Source organism: Pseudopodoces humilis, chromosome 5 (genome assembly GCF_049639895.1).
Source record: "Pseudopodoces humilis isolate 2021_Gansu_Grassland_sample_001 chromosome 5, ASM4963989v1, whole genome shotgun sequence".
Lineage (NCBI taxonomy): Eukaryota > Metazoa > Chordata > Aves > Passeriformes > Paridae > Pseudopodoces > Pseudopodoces humilis.
Genome location: NC_142204.1, coordinates 72,447,394 through 72,464,386, shown reverse-complemented (window position 1 = coordinate 72,464,386; position 16,993 = coordinate 72,447,394). Strand labels below are relative to the sequence as shown.

At 63.0% G+C, this 16,993-nt stretch overlaps 1 protein-coding gene across 1 annotated transcript in view; it reads right to left on the bottom strand.

Annotated features, from left to right (window-relative positions):
- The window catches only part of TNPO3 (transportin 3), a 41,052-nt gene extending 25,986 nt beyond the window's left edge, over positions 1–15,066 (bottom strand). Inside the window, exons 1-6 of the mRNA XM_005533415.3 lie at positions 14,884–15,066; positions 6,501–6,701; positions 5,863–5,936; positions 5,078–5,234; positions 2,401–2,544; positions 340–515 (exon numbers count right to left, since the gene is read on the bottom strand). Coding sequence (XP_005533472.2) covers positions 340–515; positions 2,401–2,544; positions 5,078–5,234; positions 5,863–5,936; positions 6,501–6,701; positions 14,884–15,009 — 878 coding nt within the window. The 5' untranslated portion in view covers positions 15,010–15,066. The remainder of the gene's footprint in view (positions 1–339; positions 516–2,400; positions 2,545–5,077; positions 5,235–5,862; positions 5,937–6,500; positions 6,702–14,883) is intronic.
- Positions 15,067–16,993: the final 1,927 nt, after the last annotated feature.

The following is a 16,993-nucleotide window of genomic DNA, read 5'->3' as shown; positions in this document are numbered from 1 at the left end:
CAGCGAGGGGCAGGGCAGGGCCAAAACGTGCCCGGAGCCTTGGGCAGAGCGAGAAACCCCAACTTCTGCTTTGTCAGCAGCTGGGAGACGCTTCAGCCGCGGAAGTGGGTGCAAACACTGGGTTCCGACAAACAGATCTGCTGAAATCTCAAACTTCTCCAAAAGCCCAGTGCCAGATGTGAGGGCACTGCTCCAGCCCAGCCCCCAGGGTTTGGGTGTGACCCCACGGCCCCAGAGCCCCCGGCACCGCGACGCTCCTGGCGCCGGTATCTCGGCTTGGAGGCTGACGAGGCACCAGCTCCGTCCTCCCCGGCCACAGCGCAGGTCCCTGTCCCTCACTTGTCCAGGTCCTCCCGTGCCACAGCCATGTGATAGGCACTCTCGAGGGTGAGCACGCCCTGGAACAGCTGCAGGGCCAGGGGCAGGTTGGTCTCCACGTTCTCGATGGCGTACAGGGCCGAGCACACGCAGTCCGACGCAGCCTCGTGCAGGTTGGACGAGGTCTTGTCCTGTTGCTGCAAGGCACAAAAGCCCAGCAATTACCAAAGAATCACGGGCTCTCCTGGGCTGGAAGGGACCCCAGGGATGGTGGATCCAGCTCCTGGCCCTGCACACACCCCCAGCAATCCCAGCCTGGGCATCCCTGGCAGCTCCTGGAGCCCCCACAGCCTCGGGGCAGTGCCAGCACCCTCTGGGGCAGAACCTTTCCTGCTCTCCAACCCTCCCTGGCACAGCTCCATGGTCCCCAGAGCAGAGACAGGAGCTGCCCCTCTGCTGCCCCAACCACACCACGCAATCTGACAGTGATGGAACCACCAGGTTTTTGTTCTTGTTCCCACAACGGTTGGATTGGATCTTGGAAATCTACTCCAACCCGAAGAATTCTGTGGAAACACTTTGTAGAGGTCCTGCACAGCCACAGCCCCCACTACCCCCCACCAGCCTCGTAACCTGCTTCCCTGGACAGGGAGGGAGGAAGGAGAGGAAGGAGAGGAAGGAGAGGAAGGAGAGGAAGGAGAGGAAGGAGAGGAAGGAGAGGAAGGAGAGGAAGGAGAGGAAGGAGAGGAAGGAGAGGAAGGAAAGGAAGGAGAGGAAGGAGAGGAAGGAGAGGAAGGAGAGGAAGGAGAGGAAGGAGAGGAAGGAGAGGAAGGAGAGGAAGGAGAGGAAGGAGAGGAAGGAGAGGAAGGAGAGGAAGGAAAGGAAGTGGCGGAAGGAAAGGAAGGGAAGGAAGGGAAGGAAGGGAAGGAAGGGAAGGAAGGGAAGGAAGGGAAGGAAAGGAAGGAAGGAAAGGAAGGAAAGGAAGGAAAGGAAGGAAAGGAAGGAAAGGAAGGAAAGGAAGGAAAGGAAGGAAAGGAAGGAAAGGAAGGAGAGGAAGGAGAGGAAGGAGAGGAAGGAGAGGAAGGAAAGGAAGGAAAGGAAAGCAGCATGCTGCTCATCACCTGGCTGGACAGAGTGACTGCTGCCCCTGGCAGGAGAGCTGGGGACTGGGGAGTCCTTGGTGGGGATGGACGTGAGGATGTGTGGAATACTGAGCAGGGATGCTCTGGGGGTCAGCGGGAGGTGCTGAGCAGGGGTGGCTGTGGGGAGGGACAGTGAATCCCAGGGATGGTGACTGAGTGAGGGGGATTTACAGGGAAGGAGACAGGATGCACAGAGAACCGGGAGAGAGCAAGCAGGGAGGAAACAAAGGAGCAGAGACTGTGAGCCCTACCTGTCAACCCAAAAAATAACCCTTCTGGTTTTGTTTTTCATAGCTTGACACACTTTCCCAGGAAAGTAACCATAAACATAGATGTTTATACATTCCTTCCAACGAACATCTTTCGATGGATGTTTTGCATGACCAGTGTGATCAGGAAGATAATAACTTAATTATCCATCCCTGGTCATTGTCAAGAATCTATAAATACCGGAATTGGGAAAATAAAGGTCACTTTTTTCTGTCACACCACTGAGACTTGTTTGTGTGAATCACTCCACACCCTCCAGCGACACTGCTGAACAACGTCTCAATCGATGGCTTTGGGAAACAATTCCTGGTGCCAGGGAGAAGGGGAGGAAGGAACAGCATCCCATCCAAAGTGCCATTCACACTGAACAGGCTGGTGAGCCTGGGGGTGACAAACCTCACTGGGCACCCCTGGGGGTGACAAACCTCACCTGGCACCTCGTGGGCAGTGGCACTTCCCTTCCCAGCAGAGAGGGTCTGCCCAGTGCCCAGCTGATCCTGACCCAGCTGATCCTGGCCCAGCTGATCCTGGCCCAGCTGATCCTGGCCCAGGGGAAGCTGAGAGTCCCTGCTTGGCACAGGAGGGACGAAGCCACTGCCCCACGCCTCAGCCCTGCTGGGATTCCCCGGTGCCCCCACCCTGGAACCCCCTTTTTCCTGGGAACACTCACCAGCACCTCGAAGAGGAGGGACAGCAGCTTGCTGTTGGCCATGAAGGTGCTGTCCAGGACACCCAGGTTGAACCAGCTGCCCAGGCACCGGAAGATTTTGATGAGCATCTTCTCCTCATTGCCCGCCTTCTCCACACACGTCACCTGCGGGGACACGGAGAGCCTGTCAGGGTCTGAGTGCACGAGAAATAACCAGGAACATCCTCTGGAGTCCACACGAGAACATTCCAGAAGCAGGCTGCTCCCAACAGCCCCGGACTCAGTGAGAGGGAGGGAGGGACGGAGCCCAGAGCCTCTCTGAGCTCCACAGGAGCAGGAGGGGCAGGAGGGGCAGGAGGAGCGGCTGGAGCAGGAGGAGCGGCTGGAGCAGGAGGAGCAGGAGGGGCAGGAGGGGCAGGAGGGGCAGGAGGGGCAGGAGGATCAGGAGGAGCAGGAGGGGCAGGAGGGGCAGGAGGATCAGGAGGGGCAGGAGGAGCAGGAGGGGCAGGAGGGGCAGGAGGAGCAGGAGGAGCAGGAGGATCAGGAGGATCAGGAGGGGCAGGAGGAGCAGGAGGGGCAGGAGGGGCAGGAGGATCAGGAGGGGCAGGAGGGGCAGGAGGAGCAGGAGGAGCAGGAGGAGCAGGAGGAGCAGGAGGGGCAGGAGGGGCAGGAGGGGCAGGAGGGGCAGGAGGGGCAGGAGGGGCAGGAGGGGCAGGAGGGGCAGGAGGGGCAGGAGGGGCAGGAGGGGCAGGAGGGGCAGGAGGATCAGGAGGAGCAGGAGGGGCAGGAGGGGCAGGAGGATCAGGAGGAGCAGGAGGAGCAGGAGGATCAGGAGGAGCAGGAGGGGCAGGAGGGGCAGGAGGATCAGGAGGGGCAGGAGGGGCAGGAGGAGCGGCTGGAGCAGGAGGAGCGGCTGGAGCAGGAGGGGCAGGAGGATCAGGAGGGGCAGGAGGGGCAGGAGGAGCAGCTGGAGCAGGAGGGGCAGGAGGAGCAGGAGGATCAGGAGGAGCAGCTGGATCAGGAGGAGCAGGAGGGGCAGGAGGGGCAGGAGGGGCGGCTGGAGCAGGAGGGGCAGGAGGGCAGGAGGAGCAGGAGGAGCAGGAGGGGCAGGAGGGGCAGGAGGGGCAGGAGGAGCAGGGGGGGCAGGAGGGGCAGGAGGGGCAGGAGGATCAGGAGGGGCAGGAGGATCAGGAGGAGCAGGAGGATCAGGAGGGGCAGGAGGATCAGGAGGGGCAGGAGGAGCGGCTGGAGCAGGAGGGGCAGGAGGATCAGGAGGGGCAGGAGGGGCAGGAGGGGCAGAAGGAGCGGCTGGAGCAGGAGGAGCAGGAGGGGCTGGAGCAGGAGGGGCAGGAGGATCAGGAGGAGCAGGAGGGGCAGGAGGGGCAGGAGGGGCAGGAGGGGCAGGAGGGGCAGGAGGATCAGGAGGGGCAGGAGGAGCAGGAGGATCAGGAGGGGCAGGAGGAGCAGCTGGAGCTCCCCATTCCCACTCCTGCAGGATCCGTGTGGGGCCAGCAGCCAGCAGGAAGAGCTCACACCTGACAAATCCTGGTTTAATCCTTCTCCCCACAAACCACCTCTGCAGAGAAGCTGCTGCTGAGAGCCAGGCCTGTCCCGAGGGACATTCCAAACATGCCATCCTAGTGTCATTCCCAGCGCTGGCCAACACCCAGCAGAGCCCGTCCCAAAGCCTCGACAGGCACAGGGAAAGGGGGGAACGGGTGGACAGGCAGGACATGGAGAAAGATCCAAGACCCCCTGGACTGGCCCAGGAATCCTGGCACAAGAGCTTCCAGAGACCCTCTCCTCACTCGGCACTTCACTGTCCTAAAGGCAGAATGTTGGACCTCATCACAGTCCCTGGAATGCTGCTTTAACCCCCATTTTGTGACTGAAAATGGGAATTTGGCATTAAATCCCACACAGGAAACATGAATTTGGCTTTTCAGGCAGGTGGTGGAAATGGCCACGCTGGCACCGGCAGGGAAAGCTCCAGGCAGGAGCAGAGGGAGCAGGAACGTGCGGGGCCGGGGCCAGCCCTCGGTGATCCTGTGTCAGCTCGGAGCAGCGTGAGCACCAGAGCGAGGTGACGCTGCCTGTGTCCCCAGAGTGCCAGCCAGGACTCCAGGTGTCCCTGGAAGAGCTGGGGCTGGCTGGGCAGGGTGGCACTGGATGGGACTCGAGGAAGGTGAAGGAATTTCAGAGTGAGCGAGGAGTTGCTGAGACCACAGATCCCAGGAACAGGCGGAGCTGGGCTGCCCTGACAGCTGCAGTGGCTCTGGCAGGGAATTCTGCTGGGATAAACACGGAACGGGGATCTATCCTCAACTCCAGCAACACCTGAGCTGCGAGCAGAGGACGCAGCTCAGCTCCATCCCCTGATACAGGATAAGGGGAAGCAGCCTCGGGGTGTGCCAGGGGAGGCTCAGGTCGGGTACTGGAAGAATTCCCTCCTGGAAAGGGCTGTCCATCCCTGGCTGCCCAGGGCACGGGTGAAGTCCCCACCCCCGGAAGGATTTCAAAGCCACGTGGAAGCGGCACTGGGGGATGCGGTCAGCGCCGGCCTGGGCAGCGCTGGGGGATGGTTGGACACGTGGGCTCTGGGGGCTTTTCCAAGCCCCACAACGCCAGGAGCCGGGCTGGGCGCTGTGGGCAGGGGCAGCTGCAGCTGGAGGCGCTGGCCAGGCCCGGCCCCGCTCACCAGCAGTGACACCACGGTGCTGGAGTAGTAGGCCAGGTCCTCGATGATCTCGGTGCGGCGGTTGGCCCCGATGCGCAGCGAGCGGCTGTGCACCTCCTCCGGCAGCACCGTCAGGATCTCCAGCAGGAACGGCAGCGACGTCACGTCATTGCTGTACCTGGAGGGGGGCAGCAGGGACAGGGGGACACCTCAGCGCCGGGGAGCAGCACAGCCAGAGCTGGCAGGGCATCCCAGACCACGGCAGGACTGATGGGCTTTAGGGTCCCTTCCCAGCCCGAACGGTTCCACGGATCCCGCGACAGCCCTGCCTCGAGGACAGGCAGTGTCCAGCCACAGCCCGATGGCTCAGCCCAGGGATTTCCAACAGAGCAGTGCCAGAAGCTTTCCCAGCCCGTGAGCTCCGGGAGCCTGCTGCCCCTGCCCCACAAACCCCATCCCCTCCTGTTGCCACCCCAGTGTGGCGGCAGTCCCGGGGCTGCTGCTGGCACCGTGCAGCGGCGTGTGGCATCCCGTGGGGACACCTGGGGACACGCAACAGCGACCAGCTCCAGCCTCGCTGCTCCACTCCACAGCACAGACCCAGCTGAGGGAACAGGGATCATCCCTAACAAAAGAGGGATGAGGAAAAGCGCTGAGTGCTGGGCCGCGAGCAGGGAAGCGTGCAGGGCAGGCAGCCCCTCCTGCCACCACCCAGGGCACCTGAAACCAGCGACCACGGGAGAAAAACTTCCCTTTCCTGCAGCACACGGACCACCCGCAGCCCAGGGCCAGGAACAGGCACTCACTTCTCCACCAGGGTCTGCACGCAGCCCTTCCACGAAGCCATCTGCAGGGCGAGGTCAGCTATTGCCAAAGCCAGCTGGAAGGGAGGGGAAAACGCAGCCATCAGTGTGGGGAGCGCTGGGATGTGCCCAGGAGACAGGGCTGGCAGGCAGCTCTGGAACCCACCCCAGCATCCCTGCCAGCAGGTAACTCGGGAATCATTCCCAGCACGGCCCACGGGCAGGAACTCCGGGATCCATCTCCTCCATCCCTGCCTGTGCGCAATCCCTGCGGAGAGCTGCGGAACACCGGCTGCCCCGGGGGGGACATTCCCTGCCACAGCTTCCAGGGGCTGGAGGAGCATCCTGGCCCCCCAGTGCCACAGGAACGTACGGATACCGGGAATGAAGGGTGCAGAGAAATCCCCCTGAACACCCAGGGCGCTGCCAGGCTTGGTCTCCATGGCAGAGCACGGGGAAAAGCCCTGCTCCTCCTCTCCAAACAGCAAACGAGGGATGAAAGGAGGGAAAACAATCCTGAGCCAGGCTGGGAGCAGGGAGCAGCATTCCCTGTTTTCCAGCCCAGGGAGAGCGGTCCCAGAGTGACTGCCAGGAGCAGGAGGTGGAGGGAGCAGCTCCATCCCTCCCCTGCCATCACCCACCTGTGTGACAATGACCGGGGACAGGTCCTTCAAGTTCTGGATGTGGGACAGCAAAGAGTCCCGGAGTGAGGCGTGGGAATCCGTGGGGAGTTCATAGAATGAAGTTTGGATCTTCATCTTCATGGTCTGCGCCGCGAAGTAGCAGGACTCCACATCCTGGTGGATCTGCAGCAGCTGGTCCGAGATCTCCCAAGCATGGACCTGGGGGAAGATCACGGTGGTCATGGTGGTCCCGAGCATGGACCTGTGGTCAGTGGGCAGGGCTGGGCCGGCACTGAGGGGTCAGGGACTGCAGCCAGTCCAAATTCCCCAATGGAAACACAGCCCTGTCCTGCTGGAGAGAGCCCAGAGGAGGCCACGGAGCTGCTCCAGGCCTGGAGCCCCTCAGTTCCCAGGGATCCAGCCTGGGAGAGCTGGGAATGTTCCCCTGGAGAGGAGAAGGGTCCAGGGAGAGCTTCCAGAACGTTCCAGGGCCTGAAGGGGCTCCAGGAGAGCTGGGAATGTTCCCCTGGAGAGGAGAAGGGTCCAGGGAGAGCTCAGAGCCCCTGCAGGGCCTGAAGGGGCTCCAGGAGAGCTGCAGAGGGACTGGGACAGGGCTGCAGGGCCAGGAGCCAGGGAATGGCTCCCAGTGCCAGAGGACAGGGCTGGATGTTGGGAATTGGGAATTGGGAATTGGGAATTGCTGGCTGGGCTGGAATTGCCAGAGCAGCTGTGGCTGCCCCTGGATCCCTGGCAGTGGCCAAGGCCAGGCTGGAGCCTGGGGCTGGGAGCAGCCTGGGCCAGTGGGAGGTGTCCCTGCCATGGCAGGGGGGCACTGGGGGGGCTCGGGGGTCCCTTCCATCCCAAACCATTCCAGACTCCCCAAACAGCCCTGACTGCAGAGCCCACACTGCGCTGCCATCCCAGCTCGGGCTGGGGGCTGGGAAGGTGCTGGCACTGGGACACCCACCCGAGGAGCCAGAGCAGCTTCACAACAGAGCTTGCGTGGGCCCCACAGCCCCTTTGGGAGAGCAGATTCCACAGGGATCCGGTGCCCCACCCTTGCAGGACAGGACACTCAGAGGCTGTGGAGTCTCACATGGAAACAAACACGGAGAGCCCAGCAAGGGACGGGTGGCAGGAGGGAGCTGGTAAAGGTCTCCCCACGCTAAAATCACCAAACGGAATCCCAGGGTTGGGGACACCAGGCCCATCTGAGGGCCCACACCGGGACTCCAGAGCAGAACGTGGATGTGCCCAAGAGCTGGAGGAGAGCCAGGCAGGAGCCCCCGGCCTCGGGGCAGCTCCAGCCGGTGTCAGGGGGCTCTGAACCCAAAGGCTCGGTCCCGAGGGTGGGACTGGGGCACGGTGAGCCAGGGAACACCAGGCGGACTCCAGAGCCTCCTGGCTGGGCTGGGGCACGGGAACAGACTGTCACTGAATCCCAGAGTCACTGAGGTTGGAAAAGACCTTCAAAACCATCGAGTCCAACCTGTGACCCATCCCCACCCTGTCCCCAGCCCGGAGCACCGAGTGCCACATCCAGTCCTTCCCTGGACACCTCCAGGGATGGGAACCCCAAACCTCCCTGGGCAGCATGGTCAAAAATCCCAGTTCCAACTGATGCGGAAACCTGGGAGCAAAACTTGAGCCAGTTCCATGAGCTTCACGGCCCTTTGGGCCACAGGACTTCCCTGAGCTCAATCCAGAGTGAAACAAAACCTCTGCATCCCTAAATCCCATCTCTGGTCCTCATTCCAGCCTCCCTAATGAAGGCAATTCCGTCCCTGGCCAGTCACTCCAACAGCCAAACAGCTCTTTGTCATAAAGCACTGCCTGCCCAGCCTCCCTTCCAGCTGCATTCCAGCCTGGAAGGAAAATTAATCCCCTTCCAAATCTCGCCCCCAGGCAGGGCAGTGGTGCCCAGAGCCTCCACCCCACCAGTGCTCCAGACCCTGGGCCAGGGCTCCCAGGGCTCCCGGCAGCGCACAGGGGAACAGGAGACCAACGCCAGGCAGGACCAGCACGATCCAGGCCGGCTCCCAGGAACACCCACGGAAAAGGAAAATGTTATAGCTGCAACAGCCCTTAGATCATGGCTCAGTTCCTGATCCCACTCCCAGAATTTCTGCTTGGAGCTCTTCCCTCAGCCACTGTAGCCTGGAATGCAGCTGGAGCCACCTGCAGAAGCCCAAGGGCCCCGAGAAGCCGGGGAGGGCTGGGACCCTCGGCACCCCATGTGCTCCCTGTCCTCTCCCTTCCTCCTTTCCACAGAATCCGCTGAGCTGCCAAGCCCCGAGCCCATCGAGTCCCACAGGCACCCAGCACTGCCCAGGCCACCGCTGCCCCGTGTCCCCAGGTGCCACATCCCCACACCTCCCAGCACTGCCCAGGCCATCACTGCCCCGTGTCCCCAGGTGCCACATCCCCACGTCCCCAGGTGCCACATCCCCACAGCTCCCAGCACTGCCCAGGCCACCGCTGCCCCGTGTCCCCAGGTGCCACATCCCCACGTCCCCAGGTGCCACATCCCCACGGCTCCCCAGGTGCCACATCCCCACAGCTCCCAGCACTGCCCAGGCCATCACTGCCCCACGTCCCCAGGTGCCACATCCCCATGTCCCCAGGTGCCACATCCCCACGTCCCCAGGTGCCACATCCCCACGTCCCCAGGTGCCACATCCCCACGTCCCCAGGTGCCACATCCCCACGTCCCCAGGTGCCACATCCCCACGGCTCCCCAGGTGCCACATCCCCACACCTCCCAGCACTGCCCAGGCCATCACTGCCCCGTGTCCCCAGGTGCCACATCCCCACAGCTCCCAGCACTGCCCAGGCCACCGCTGCCCCGTGTCCCCAGGTGCCACATCCCCACGTCCCCAGGTGCCACATCCCCACGTCCCCAGGTGCCACATCCCCATGGCTCCCCAGGTGCCACATCCCCACGGCTCCCCAGGTGCCACATCCCCACGTCCCCAGGTGCCACATCCCCACGTCCCCAGGTGCCACATCCCCACGTCCCCAGGTGCCACATCCCCATGGCTCCCCAGTCCCTCCAGCTTCAGCCCCCAGGGCTGCTGGATCCAGCCCTGCCACATCCAGGTGGGAGCCCGCAGCTTCCCACGGACACAGCACGTTTTCCCCGTGGAATGCTGCTCCACCATCACCACTGACCACAGCATGGCCAAGGACAGCCCCTCCAGAGCTGTCACACAAGCTCCTCTGCTGTTTCCAGCCTCTGATCCTCCTTTCCCAGCTGCCTCCGTGACAGGAGCTGCTCCATGGTCAGCAGCTCCAGCATCTCCAGCTACTCCTGGTGGAAAACTCACCTGGAATGACTCCAACAGGGAGTGAGAAAAACCTGGAGGCATTGCTTTCATAAATGTCCCCCCTGGGTTTATTTATCCTCACAGGAAATTCCCAATCCAGGAAAAGACAAAAAGTTAAACTCAACACCTACAACAGCCAGAATCCCACCAAGCCCTCTCATTAAACTCTCTCCCCCCAATTAACAGGCTGGTAATTCCCAGTTTGGATAGACAGGGGGATACACGGGAGATCCTCCCAACCCCAGGAAACACGGATAATCCATCCGGGAGCCCGACTCAGCACAGAGCACAATTATTAACGGGCTGTGAGCACCACTGACTACGAGAATCTGTTCCTATGCCTGAAACTCCTAATGGCACATCAGGAATTCTATAAAGCCAGAGGACTTCCTCCCTGGAAAGCACCTCCTGAAGGCCCAGTGAAACCCAGAGCAGCCTGCAGTGAGTCCTCAGCAAAGCCCCAGGGCTCAGCTCACAGCCATGGACGGTTCTGCCGCGGCTCTGCTCCAGACTCCGGGGATGCAGAGCAGCTCCAGCCACGCAGCTCAGAGAGCCAGGACAATCCCCACACGCTTCCCTACGGCTCCTCTGCCTCAGGAAACCCCAGCTGGCCTGGAATCAGCCCTCACACAGCTCCCAGCACACGGCTCCTGAAGGATCCTCAAATTCTGGGATTTAGGTCAACTTGCACCTTCAGCCGAGCTCTCCAGGGCTGCGCGAGCTCGGAGCTGCTGCGCCACGTCCAGCCCCATTTCCCAGGAACAAGCAGCAGGAAAGGGGAGAACGAGGCTGCCAGGGGAGCTGATGGACAAACCTGAGCTCTCAGTGTCCTCCAGACCCAAACCTGAACCCCAGGTCCTGCCCGAGATCCCACGGATGGGAACTGTGGGGATCTCACCAGGCTGGGGGTCCCCAGTGCCAAACCTGAACCCCCAGAGAGTGGCCCAGGCACCCAAACTCAGCTTTGGGCTTTGTCTTCTCATCCCCACGACGGCCCCGAGCAGCTGGCAAACAGGGGGAGCTCAGCACAACATCCCTGGCAGTGCCCAAGGCCCGGCTGGACACTGGGAGGTGTCCCTGCCATGGCAGGGGGGCACTGGAGGGGCTTTGAGGTCCCTTCCCACCCAGCCATCCCAGAATTCTGAGACTGCAGTCCCAGAAAGGAAAAAACAGCGGGAACGCAGCGCTGAGATCCCAGCAGAGGCAGCTGGGACAGAACTGAGCAGGGCTGAGCGCTCTGGAAGGGGCACAGACTGCCCAGGGCTGTCACAGCTGGCACTGCAGGGACAGGGACAGGGTTTGGCACAGAAGAGGACCCAAGCAAACATCCTGGAGGGTTAATCCCAGTGCCTGGACTCAGACCAGGGCAGGGGGAGGCCTGAGGGACAAACCCCGAGTGCCAGTGCCACCAATGCCACAGCGACTCCCAGGCTGTGGCCTGTGCCACCAGGGCTCCCCAACCCTAACCCCTGACCCCTAATCCTGACCCCTAAACCTGACCCCTAACCCTGACCCTAACCCCTGACCCCTAACCCTGACCCCTAAACCTGACCCTAACCCTGACCCCTAACCCTGACCCCTAACCCTGACCCCTAACCCTGACCCTAACCCTGACCCCTAACCCCTGACCCTAGCCCCTAACCCTGACCCCTAACCCTGACCCCTAAACCTGACCCCTAAACCTGACCCTAACCCCTGACCCCTAAACCTGACCCCTAAACCTGACCCTAACCCTGACCCCTAAACCTGACCCCTAAACCTGACCCTAACCCCTGACCCCTAACCCTGACCCCTAACCCTGACCCCTAAACCTGACCCTAACCCCTGACCCCTAACCCTGACCCCTAAACCTGACCCTAACCCTGACCCCTAACCCTGACCCCTAACCCTGACCCTAAGACCCCTAACCCTGACCCTAACCCTGACCCCTAAACCTGACCCCTAACCCTGACCCCTAACCCTGACCCTAACCCTGACCCCTAAACCTGACCCTAACCCTGACCCCTAACCCTGACCCCTAACCCTGACCCCTAAACCTGACCCCTAACCCCTGACCCCTAAACCTGCCCACTAACCCTGACCCCTAACCCCTGACCCTAACCCCTGACCCCTAACCCTGACCCTAACCCTGACCCCTAAACCTGACCCTAACCCCTAACCCCTAAACCTGACCCTAACCCTGACCCCTGACCCCGTCCCACCAGGGCTCCCTAACCCCTAAACCTGACCCCTAAACCTGACCCTAACCCTGACCCCTGACCCCGTCCCACCAGGGCTCCCTAACCCCTGACCCCTAACCCTGACCCTAACCCTGACCCCTAACCCCTGACCCCTAACCCTGACCCACCAGGGCTCCCTAACCCTAACCCTGACCCCTGACCCCTAACCCAAACCCTAACCCCTGACCCCTAACCCTGACCCCTAACCCTGACCCAAACCCCCTACAGCCCCCAGGCTGGGGAAGGTCCCACCAGAGCCCCCCCAGCCCAAGCCAGAGCAGCTCCTGCTGTGGAGCAGCTCCTCCCTCCTCACTGCCCCACAGCCAGGGCTGGAATAGCTCGGCAGCTCCGAGGAGAGGAAGATGCTGGATGGAACCAGGCTGGGCCTGGAACACCTGGAAAATAACTGGGATGGAACCAGGCTGGGCCTGGAACACCTGGAAAATAACTGGGATGGAACCAGGCTGGGCCTGGAACACCTGGAAAATAACTGGGATGGAACCAGGCTGGGCCTGGAACACCTGTAAAATAACTGGGATGGAACCAGGCTGGGCCTGGAACACCTGGAAAATAACTGGGATGGAACCAGGCTGGGCCTGGAACACCTGTAAAATAACTGGGATGGAACCAGGCTGGGCCTGGAACACCTGGAAAATAACTGGGATGGAACCAGGCTGGGTCTGGAACACCTGGAAAACAACTGGGATTCCTTCTGAGACCACACATAAAGCTCAGAGAGGAGCAGGGTGAACAAGCACCGTGAGAGGGGAGAAGCAGGAATGCTGCTGACCTGGGGCCCAGCTGTGTTAATAACGTTATTGCTGGGTTTGTTATTATTATTATTATTGCTATTATTGCTATTATTAGTAGTACTCTTATCTCAAAACCAGCCCAGGGAAAAGCCCAGAGAAACTGGAGCGGAGATCCCGGCCCTGCAGAGGGTCAGAGGGCTCAGGAATACAGACCAGTCCCCAAAAGCCTGAACCCTGCTGGGGCTGGGGCAGCCTGACCCTTTATCCAGCAGGAATCCTGGGGGGCTCACCCCGGCCCCACAGGGTGACCCCACACTTGGGGACCCTGGGACAGAATCCTGGGGGCTCACCCCGGCCCCACAGGGTGACCCCACACTTGGGGACCCTGGGACAGAATCCTGGGGGCTCACCCTGGCTCAGGGACCCTGGGACAGGAACCAGCCCTGAAATGACAATGTCCAGCTGCCCCAAGATCTCTGTTCTGGCAAAGCCCCTCCCCAGGGGGAAATGGGGGGAGCAGCCCCCAGAGCCCCCCCAGAGCCAGCGAGGGACATTCCCACGGGAACTGGGAGGTGGCCGCAGCACTGAAGGGAACTTAGGGGAAAAAATGGGGAAAAGGTGACTTTGTGGGAATAAAGAGTCACAAGGTTGGCCAAAGGGTGGGGAGGGGAGGGAGCTGAGCAGGAGCTGGGATGATTGAGCAGGAGCTGGGATGATTGAGCAGGAGCTGGGATGATTGAGCAGGAGCTGGGATGATTGAGCAGGAGCTGGGATGATTGAGCAGGAGCTGGGATGATTGAGCAGGAGCTGGGATGATTGAGCAGGAGCTGGGATGCTCAGAGCAGGAGCTGGGATGCTCAGAGCAGGAGCTGGGATGATTGAGCAGGAGCTGGGATGATTGAGCAGGAGCTGGGATGCTCAGAGCAGGAGCTGGGATGATTGAGCAGGAGCTGGGATGCTCAGAGCAGGAGCTGGGATGATTGAGCAGGAGCTGGGATGATCGAGCAGGAGCTGGGATGATTGAGCAGGAGCTGGGATGATCGAGCAGGAGCTGGGATGCTCAGAGCAGGAGCTGGGATGCTCAGAGCAGGAGCTGGGATGATTGAGCAGGAGCTGGGATGCTCAGAGCAGGAGCTGGGATGATTGAGCAGGAGCTGGGATGATCGAGCAGGAGCTGGGATGCTCGGAGCAGGGAGGGGAGGGAGCTGAGCAGGAACTGGGATGCTCGGAGCAGGGAGGGGCGGGACACGGCTCCTCCCGTCCCAGAGAGAGGGAATCTTGTCCCAGGGCTCCTGGGAGGGGTTGGGAAAAGGGGGGGAAGAACGAGAGGAGCCCCAAGGGCGGCACAGAGGGGTCACTGCCCACCCCTGGGGGGGACAAAGCGGCTCCAGCAGGACCAGGTGAGGCCACCAAACACTGACAAACAGCGCAGAGCCGGGGGAGCGGGGGGAAGGAGCCGGGGCTGTGTCCTGAGGGCTCCGGGGAGGGGAACGAGGCCGTGGCTCCGTCCCCTCGCGGGTGCCGGCGGCTCCCTCGCCCCGGCCGCCAGAAGCCCAGAGGGAGCCCAGATTTCCCTCCGGGAGCCGATTCCTCCTTCCCGGCTCCCTCAGGGCCGTGCCAAACGTGCCGGCCCCTTGTTCCTGCTGTTAATCACGGAACCCGGGAATGGTTTGGGAGGGAAGGGACCCCCGAGCCCCCCCAGTGCCCCTCACACCTCCCACTGGCCCAGGCTGCTCCCAGCCCCAGGCTCCAGCCTGGCCTCGGCCACTGCCAGGGATCCAGGGGCAGCCACAGCTGCTCTGGGCACCCTGTGCCACCCTGGCCACCCTCCCAGCCTGGAATTCGTTCCCAAAATTCCGTTTATCCCCGTCCTCGGGCACTGGGAGCCGTTCCCTGGCTCCTGTCCCTGCAGGCCCTGTCCGAAGTCTCTCTCCACAGCACTCCCAGGGACGGGGCAGCCGCAGAGCAGCGGGAAGCGGCAGCGGCGGGGCAGAGGCTCCCGGGGCCGCCGCGGGGCCGCCGACCCCCGCCCCGCCCCACCCCGGATGGGGCCCGAGGCCTCCCCGCGAGCCCGGGCCCGGTACCCGTCGCCCGCGGCTCTCACCGAACGCTGCAGTTCGCCCAGCCAGCAGCTGGCCCGCTCCTTGCCGCTGGGGTCGGGGTCGTGGTAGAGCGCCTGCACGGCCTGCTGGACGAGCTGCAGGCGGGGCCGGCCCGGCCCGCGCTCCATGGCCGGCCCCTCAGCGCCGCCCGCCCGCCGCCATCGCCGCTCCGGCGCCCCGAGCCGGCCCCCGGAAACGCACCCGCGCGCCTTCCGTTCCGCGTCCTTCCGTTCCGCCGGCCTCTCTCGCCGCTGCCCGCTCCGCCCGGTTCCGCCCGGTTCCGCCCCGTTCCGCCTCTCCCACCTAATCTCATCCCGTCCCATTCCATCGCATCCCATCCCGTCCTCTCCCATCCCGCCCCGGTTTGTCCCACCGCCCCCCGCCCTCCACGCCCTGCCCGGAACGCGTTTCCGGCGGTGCGGCGGTCAAATGTGTCCGGGCGCACGCGGGGCGGCGGGAAGGGCCCGTGACCCCCCAGACCGGAGCGCGGGGTCCCGGGACCCCCGGTACCTCCGGGACCCCCGGTACCCCGGTACCCACAGCCTCCGGAGCCTCCGGGACCCTCGGTACCCCCGCTACCCCCGGAACCCCGGGACCCACAGCCTCCGGTACCCCCGGGACCTCCGGGACCCCGGGACCCTCGGCACCCACAGCCCCCCGGGCCCCCCGGACCCCCGGACCCCACAGCCCCCGGTACCCCCGGTACCTCCGGGACCCCCGGTACCCCGGTACACCCAGCCCCTGGTACCCCCGATACCCACAGCCCCCGGTACCCACAGCCCCCGGTACCCACAGCCCCCGGTACCCCCGGTACCCCCGGTACCCCCGGTACCCACAGCCCCCGGTACCCCCGGTACCTCCGGTACCCACAGCCCCCGGTACCCCCGGTACCCCCGGTACCCCCGGTACCCACAGCCCCCGGTACCCCCCGGTACCTCCGGTACCCACAGCCCCCGGTACCCCCGGTACCCCCCGGTACCCACAGCCCCCGGTACCCCCGGTACCCCCCGGTACCCCGGTACCCACAGCCCCCGGTACCCCCGGTACCCCGGTACCCCCGGTACCCCGGTCCCCACAGCCCCCGGTACCCCCGGTACCCCCGGTACCCCCGGTACCCCCGGTACCCCCGGCACCCCCGGCACCCGCAGCCCCTCGGGCCCTCCCCGGGGCTCCCGGACTCCCCGGCCCCGCTGCCGCCGTTCTCAGCGAGCTGTCCCTGAGGGCTCCCGCCCCCGTCGGGCCCGGGGGTCCGAGCGCCCCCAGCCCCAGGGAAGCTGAGGGGCTCCCCGGCCCCGTTATCCCCGTTCCGTCCCTCCCGGTCCCGCATCGCGGCCCGGCCCGGGGTCCCCTTCGCTCCCGGGGTCCCCCAGCCCCGCCGCGGCTCTTTGGGGCTCTCCTGCGGGACCCGGGCCCAGCTCCAGGACACGCTCACTTGGTACGGAATAAAAATCCTTAATCACGGACACGATTGAATCCCGGCCCACGGGGGAGCCTCAGGTCCCCGAGCCCGCGGTGCCCCCGATAAACCCCGAGCGAAGGGCTCTGGACCCGCAGGACCGCGCTGGCCCGAGCGACGGCTCCATGGGAGTGGAGAACGATGGAAATATCCCCAAACTCCTTCTGTGTGAGCAATGATCCCCAAACTCCTTCTGTGTGAGCAATGATCCCCAAACTCCTGTGTGTGCAATGATCCCTAAAATCCTGTGTGTGTGTGAGCAATGATCCCTAAAACCCTTCTGTGTGAGCAATGATCCCTAAAATCCTGTGTGTGAGCAATGATCCCCAAACTCCTTCTGTGTGAGCAATGATCCCTAAAATCCTGTGTGTGTGTGAGCAATGATCCCTAAAATCCTTCTGTGTGAGCAATGATCCCCAAACTCCTTCTGTGTGAGCAATGATCCCCAAACTCCTTCTGTGTGAGCAATGATCCCTAAAATCCTGTGTGTGAGCAATGATCCCTAAAATCCTGTGTGTGTGTGAGCAATGATCCCTAAAATCCTGTGTGTGTGTGAGCAATGATCCCCAAACTCCTGTGTGTGAGCAATGATCCCTAAAATCCTGTGTGTGAGCAATGATCCCTAAAATCCTGTGTGTGTGTGTGCAATTCTCACC